Below are 7,785 nucleotides of genomic sequence, written 5' to 3' on the forward strand. Positions count from 1 at the left end.
TGCCTTGCTCCAATGTGGCAATTTGTTCACCATTATTTTTGTGCTTTGTATAGGTTTGATGTGGTGGGTTATGGCTGTATGACATGCATTGGCAATAGTGGACCCCTACCGGAGTCTGTTGTTGAAGCCATTACACAGGTATGTCGTTTTTCCCGTGCAGCTCATTTATGTAAGCTGTTCTCTGCTGTGTGCTCTTCTGAGCTGTATTACACTGTGTGTACAGAACTGTCTTCTCAGCTCTGTACAAAGTAAATTCAGTCTATATTCTCTTTTCTGTGGGAAATGTTTTGGGATTATTCAGAAGAAGACAGTTCCGTGACTTGTCTTTGTTGTTGCAGTGTAGTGAGGCCCTGCAGATTTGCTGTGTGTGTGTGGACTCTGCAAGCAGCTGACTTATCTTTGTCTCAAACTCCATCTTACAGGGAGACCTTGTGGCAGTGGGTGTGTTGTCTGGCAATAGGAATTTTGAAGGGCGTGTCCATCCCAACACCCGTGCCAACTACCTGGCTTCCCCACCGCTGGTAATAGCCTATGCAATTGCCGGGACCATCCGGATTGACTTTGAGAAAGAGCCTTTAGGTAAGACAGTGTTGGGATGCTACTTTTCACAGCTTAAGAGCTGAACTGTCCAGAATTAAGCACTTTTAGAAATATTTGCCCTAGGGAAGCACTTTAAAGTGCTAAATACCTCTGGGAGACAAATTATGCAATTGTTAAGAGACGATACAGCAAGGAGTCAGTATGATGGAGAAAGAATAGTGCTCAAGCTTGGCTTCCCCCTAATTCCACTGGGTCATATTTTTGGTTATAGCTGGGTGATAGTCTTTCAAGAGCCAAGTTAGTAGATTTTCTTTGTGAAGATGACCTTCAAAGGTCTTTTTCAGCATAAATTCTTTAAATTATTCTGGAAGGCCATTGCAAGTCAAAAAAGAAGGGTTATGTACAGTTATTATAAAGTTTGACACGCTTTTCTGTCAAACCTTTGTAAGTGAAATAAAGTGTGTCTTGTGAGTGTTACAAGGAACACTTAGCCAGAGAACACAGTGATAAGCTTTTCTTTTTTCTGAATAAAAAATTTATGCAACAAAATTAATAATGCCATTTTATACAGGAATAAATGCTTCAGGGAAGAAGATTTTCCTAAAAGATATCTGGCCAACAAGAAATGAGATTCAGGCTGTTGAGCGTCAATTTGTTATTCCTGGGATGTTCAAGGAGGTCTATGAAAAAATAGAGGTGAATTAATCCTCTTGGCAGTAGTTTGATTGATATACTGTGCTGTTCTGAAGTTATTAAATAAGACAATCATGATAATGAAATGAACCTTTTTCATCTCTAGGTTTTGATCTCGTTATGATAGATATTCAAATGAGGATTTTTTAAAAAAAATCTACTGGATAATTAACTATTTCAGACAGTCATGTTTTGAAAATTGCTCCTCATGATACTTTTAATGTGACATGTAGATGATATGTTTTCAATAGCCATCCCTAGCTGATACTAGAAGGTGGAACATTCCAGCTTCACAGATGTTTGATTTTTTTTTCAGCTAACATAAAATTCTTTTGCATTAACTAATAGGATTGATATCAGAAAAAGAACTTTTACTTGGTAATATCTTCCTGCAAATCTTTCTCAAGTGTTGAAACAAAATATTCTCATGTTTATGTTAGGGAAGCTTCTTAAGATTACATACAAACACAATGGAGAATTATAAAGTGTTATCTGTGTGCATAGTACAGGTTATTCTGAGAAAACAGAATGAATGTGTTTCTTTTGTAATGAAGTGAGGCTTTTCCTAAATCTTTTAACAGGTAGAAGAATTAAAAAACACTCCCAAATGTAATGTAAATTTTTATGTGCATTTCCCAAAGTGCACTAAAAAATACATAAGACTTTTGCTAAAGTAAAATTTGTAATTTTACCTGGATTCTGAAATAATTATGTTGCTTCTGAAAACTTTAGAAATCGTTAAAAGGATTTTGTGTTTTTCAGACAGTAAACAAAGCTTGGAATGCCTTAGATGCTCCTTCAGATAAATTGTATACTTGGAATCCCAAGTCTACTTATATCAAGTCTCCTCCTTTCTTTGATGGTCTGGTACGTACGTGGTTTCCCTTTGAATCAAGCCAAAGTGTGCAGTGATCTTGACTCATTGAAGGTGAAGTAAAGCCACTTCAAGGGACCTGAGAGGATTCATAAAAGCCTATTGAGGCCTTGGTTTTTACATGTTAGAATTGAGCTATTGTGTTTATTTTAATACAAAAGCATGAGTGAATCTCAAAATTGTAAGGATTCCCTTTCACTTCAGTGCTCTTGAAAAGTCTCCTTTTACTTTTAAGTTGAAATACGTCTAAACAGTCACAAAACAAGTGAAGAAAAAAAAACAGGAAATGAAATGCACTGTTCTGCCTGCTTCCATGTTGCACCAAATAGCTCAGTGTTTGAATTGCTAATTCAGTGCCATTTAAAAGTAAATGGAAATTTTAATGCATGCACATGTCTAGGAGTCTTTGATGCGTGTATTGCAGGAAGCCTTGGCTGGATTTTTTTGTCTCCTCTATTTTCTTCATTCATGAACCTGCTGGCAGACAGCCAGGGCATCATATTTGTTCAAGAACATAAACATTTTTAATAGTGTTGGGTTTTTTCTTTCTCCTAACTTGTATACAAAAGGGAGACTTTATTTTGCAATTTGCACTTGTTTGAGAAAGGTAAAGGAATAATTTTTCGTACATTAATTGTTTTGTTTGTATTTATGATGGCTTAGACTTTGGCTCTTCAGACCCCAAAAACAATAGAAGATGCTTATGTCTTGTTGAGTTTTGGGGATTCTGTGACAACTGACCACATATCTCCAGCTGGGAACATAGCAAGAAATAGTCCTGCAGCCCGTTATTTGACCAGCAGAGGGTAAGCACTGCTTCTTGTTCTTGTCATACATTGGGAAGAGAGCACAAACCACAACTACTATGCCATGTTACAGGCACACATACTTTCTGTCTGTTCACATACACTTACGTACCTTGACAACTGCCTAGACAACATATAAATTAAGAAGGCAAAACATTTCTCTTTGTGCTGCTTCAGCAGCTCTCACTAAGTGTAAGAAGAGAATAGAGTGTGTACATCTGTTATCATTGCAGAGGTAAAGACATTTTTATGGAAATAGGGGAAGAAGATGACTTACTGCAAAAACTAGCCTCTCCATGTACTCATAAATAAGGGAATCAAGAGTTTTCTCTCTATCAAAGCAAAATGACCATTTTCATTAGTGCCAGAAATGGGTTTTATAATAATTTCTTCTAGCATATACAACTATTTCACATATCTAGGCTCTTAGGCACTACAGAACATCCAGAAGTTTAGGTTTCAGTGCAGCTGCAATAACTGGCCAATCTGTTGTGACTGGAGTCCAAACTCCTGTAAAATGTTCATCTTTTTCTATGGCCAGAATGTCAGTTTAGTACTTGGGGTTCAGCTTAAGGCAAGGCTAGGACTTACCACGTTGACCTATTCAGGCTTCACAGGTAATATAATGCTTTTATTCTCTGATTTAGCACTTCTTAAAACTTCATTGGTGTTTTGAGCAACAGCACTGACATAAAAAAAAAGACTTAACTCACCAGACCTAATAATTTTGGAAAGATAATTGATTAAAACAGCATAATATATTGAAAACCAACTGCTGTGGACTCACACCCTGCTATCAGTTACTTGGAAATCTGAATAGTCCTTTATGCATTACAAAAGATACATTTTATGTCATAGCTGCGGTTTGGATGTAGCCCAATGCAAACAGTGTAATTTTTTGTCACATTCCAGTGCATTTTTTGTTTGCTGGTTAGGCTGGAGTGTCCCCTCATTCTCATATTTCTGTTTGCAAGTGAAATTTTCTTCTGTAGTTCCAACTTGCAGCAGAGATTCTTGCTGCCTTTTTGGTATTTAGCACAGTTCAGTGCCCTTGTTCTAGATGTTGTAGTAGTATAAATAACAAGGATCTTCAGGAACCAGTAATTAAGAAAAAAATTGTGTTGCGTCTGCTGAGTTAATGTGAATTATATCCTTGCATCTGTTGGATACTGTTTGTAGGGCAAGAGTTGAGACTATTATGGAAACTGCTTTTTCTGACCAAACTGTAGCTATTTGTAAATTGCTTTTCTTTTTCTTCAAAACAACTCAAAGGAGAAATATTGGCTAACTGGATACTGCTGCTGGGGTAGAAACTACATATGTACCTGCCTTAGAAACACCAGTTTATTACTTTCTTTCTTTAGAGCAAAGTACTTTTAGTCTAAAACCAACAGCTTCCTTTCTGCTTTTCCCTTAATAGCTTGACTCCTCGAGAGTTCAATTCTTACGGCTCCCGCAGAGGGAATGATGCTGTCATGGCCAGAGGGACATTTGCAAACATTCGCTTGGTCAACAAGTTTATTGACAAACAAGGACCTCAGACAATCCATTTCCCTTCTGGGGAAATTGTAAGTACACATGCTGCTCTAAACTGTGGTTCACTGATAACCGAGTGGATTAGTGCTGGCTTTCCTTCTTACCAGCTTAGTAATTTACTTCAGTACCTTCTCAGCAAAGCTAGTTGAGGGGGCAGGAGCTGACTCAGGGAAACAGTCACATGCACCTTCAGGCACATCAGTGGTGAGTGTAACCGGTGTAAAAGCACCAGTGGAAGGTGCAGGTTTGGTGCTGTATGGTTCAATATCCTTAAAGTGCTGCGTGGTGGAAGTTGTGGGCTTCAATTGTTTATGTGGGGACACTTCTCTTTCCTCCTTTCCCTGGAATTGTGCTTCTACCTGCAAGAAGTTTACTAAGTGTTTGGCATTTTTATTTCAGCTGGATGTGTTTGATGCTGCAGAAAGATACAAGCAGGCTGGTCATCCTCTGATTGTGCTGGCTGGGAAGGAATATGGTGCAGGAAGTTCCAGAGACTGGGCTGCTAAAGGACCATTCCTCTTGGTGAGTGGCAACAGTAAACTAGGAGAACAGTATTAACAGTCCGCTTATTTGTCAGTAAGACTAGCTTGTGACCAAATCCTGAGTAGCTCATTCTCATTTTTGGTAGAAAGAGCTGTTTTGAAATCTCAGCTGCCTCCAAGAGCCACAGTAGATCTGCAAAAGCTATTTAACATTAATAGATCTTGTTCTGACTGGAAGGCTTTACTGATCTTCATCTAGAAATCCACAAGGCCACACTAGAAAGGCGCAGTTTTTACTTCCACTTTCCATAACCCCATTAACCATAGGTCTGCTTTCAGCAGCATCCTTAACCTCACTTACAAGGAAACTAGAAAGTGTAAGAGAAGAGTATCAGTGAAAATTAAATTTAGCATAGCTTTACCATGGGAGCCAAATAGATACCCACATTCAGTGAAATACCTGCTTCTTTCTTTGTCTGTCCAGTCTTACACTGTTTGCAGAAAGAACTCTGATTCAAGCTTTCTTGCATTATTAGAGAAAGTTTTATGCAAGTTGGTGTTTAAGCTCATCTAGGTGTTTGGAGATTTTTTTCTGGCAATTAGTTTTTATGTTAAATGTATTAACATGTAAAATTTTCAAAATTATTTAAACTGCATCCTTACAGGAGAGCAACACTGAATTAGGAAGAGTTGTGGAAATGACTAGTGCTGCTCTGCATAAGACCTATTAAAGTAGATGCAGGATTCCTGAGAAAATATGTTACTTTTTTGAGTCAGGCTTCTTTTAAAGAGGTGTGAAAGTTAATGTATAATCAAGTCATCCTTGACAGTTTGCTGTCAGACAGACCTGCTGACTCTACAGTAGCTGGTAAATGAAATGGAGGGGACTACAAACAAACCACTTTTCTGCTTTCGAGTACAGAAAAACTGTTCTGAACTATGAAATAACTCAACCTATTGTGCATTTCCCAGGGTGTCAAGGCTGTGCTTGCTGAAAGCTATGAAAGAATTCATCGAAGCAACCTAGTAGGAATGGGAGTGATTCCTCTGCAGTATTTACCTGGAGAGGATGCAGGAACTTTAGGACTCACTGGACGGGAGCGTTACACGATTATCATTCCTGAAAAACTAAGACCACAGATGAATGTCCAGATTAAGGTACGAGACACGTAAGAGCAGAATTTCCGAATCACTTAATTTTACTCTAAATTATTTGTCTCTTCAAAACATATGCTGTCACATGTTTTGCTGTTCAAAACATATGGCAGTCAGATTCACTTAAACCAGGGAGAAAACTGAGACGGTGAAGGAAATTGACGGAGTCATTCTAATAGGAATTAAACTGAAGGAAGATATAATTAGCTTAGATACAAGGAGTAACTTGAGATGAGGCACTGGAACTACTGCCCAGAGAAGCTGTGGATTTCTTCTCCCTGGAAGGGTTCAAGGTCAGGTTGGATAAGGATTTGAGCAACCTTCTCTTGTGGGAATGTTTCCTGCCCATGGCAGTGGGGGTTTGAACTAGATGATCCTTAATGTCCCTTCCAGCCCAAACCATTCTATGATTTACTATGACAAGATATAAAAGCAGGATGCTCAAACTGTTTTAGTTAACACAAAGCCATCCTGTCTTTTTGGACCAGTCACTCAAAGTCCACTATAAATTTCTGAGTTATAAATGAAGCAGCAAATGCAATGAGATGCCATACTGTGTTTGTTATGCTCTGTTTTAAACCACTTTCTTCTCAAGCAGCTTCCTGCAGTCTAGTGTGGATAGAAGTACTGGTGGCTGTTCACTTTAGCTTTCTGTCACCATTTTTTAAGATTGCAAAACTATCCTAGTAGTCCTTATTTTACTATGATATCAAGTAACATGTGCAAGGTTCTGCTGCTTGAATGACTTTCTTTGACCTTAACAGCTGGACACCGGGAAAACCTTTCATGCAATCATGAGATTTGACACTGATGTGGAGCTTACTTACTTCCACAATGGCGGCATTCTGAACTACATGATCCGGAAAATGGCATCCTAATCAAAAAAAGATGAAGCAAAAAGGTCCAGGTACAAGCCTGCTTCTGCTGAGCACAATGAAACTATAGTAATCGTGCATTTCAAAGTGTGAACCATAAAGTGAGCAATTTTTTTCTGTCGATTGTATTAGAAGGCTTGTTTACAGTGCTGAATTTTTCTGTGTATCAGGAAACTGGACACACCCATATAAAGTAAACAGCATTTATTAACTGTTTTGTATGGCAATTGGCTTGACTTACTGTAGAACACAGTGCAAAAGTCATTAAAATACTGCTGGCATCTGTAGAACCATTGAAGATCACGAGCTGATTTCATGTATTTGATCCACTTAGTTTGACTCTGAAGTTAAGTTCTATGCTCTCATCAGTGACTTAGAAATTAACTGACAGTATAAAAAAAATTTTATTCCTTTCTGATTACCTGACACTGACTTGCTTTCTTATTCAGCTAAACAGAATCTGAATCTAATATTGAAATTATTTAGCTGCTTATTAATTTTAAAAAATGTGAACTCTGTTTAAGATCTAAGCCTTTGTGGAAAGGTGGACTTATTGGGGATATTTCTAATAAATAAAATTAAATTTATTTTTAAAAAGTTTGGTGGTTCTGTCATTTTATCCTCGGTCTTGGAGAGCTCCTCTAGTAAATCTGTCAGAGGCCCACCGTGATGTTGCAGGGTCTGAAGTGTCTCTCATGAGGAGAAGCTGAGATCCTGGACTGTTTAGTCCAGTGATGGGAAGGCTCAGGGATATCTCTGCTGTTTGTGTACAAATATCTGAATGGAGGGCACAAAAGAACACGCAGCCAGGCTCTTTTCAGTGG

General features: G+C 38.2%; 1 protein-coding gene across 2 annotated transcripts in view; it reads left to right on the forward strand.

Moving 5' to 3' along the window:
* The window catches only part of ACO1 (aconitase 1), a 35,465-nt gene extending 27,907 nt beyond the window's left edge, over positions 1-7,558 (forward strand). For both annotated transcript variants that reach the window (XM_058864786.1, XM_058864788.1), the window contains exons 13-21: positions 54-138; positions 423-579; positions 1,112-1,236; positions 1,996-2,100; positions 2,771-2,913; positions 4,334-4,481; positions 4,849-4,971; positions 5,904-6,089; positions 6,851-7,558. In XM_058864786.1, coding sequence (XP_058720769.1) covers positions 54-138; positions 423-579; positions 1,112-1,236; positions 1,996-2,100; positions 2,771-2,913; positions 4,334-4,481; positions 4,849-4,971; positions 5,904-6,089; positions 6,851-6,964 — 1,186 coding nt within the window. In that variant the 3' untranslated portion in view covers positions 6,965-7,558. The remainder of the gene's footprint in view (positions 1-53; positions 139-422; positions 580-1,111; positions 1,237-1,995; positions 2,101-2,770; positions 2,914-4,333; positions 4,482-4,848; positions 4,972-5,903; positions 6,090-6,850) is intronic.
* Positions 7,559-7,785: the final 227 nt, after the last annotated feature.

The sequence above is a fragment of the Poecile atricapillus genome, chromosome Z (assembly GCF_030490865.1).
Source record: "Poecile atricapillus isolate bPoeAtr1 chromosome Z, bPoeAtr1.hap1, whole genome shotgun sequence".
In the NCBI taxonomy this organism is placed as follows: Eukaryota; Metazoa; Chordata; class Aves; order Passeriformes; family Paridae; genus Poecile; species Poecile atricapillus.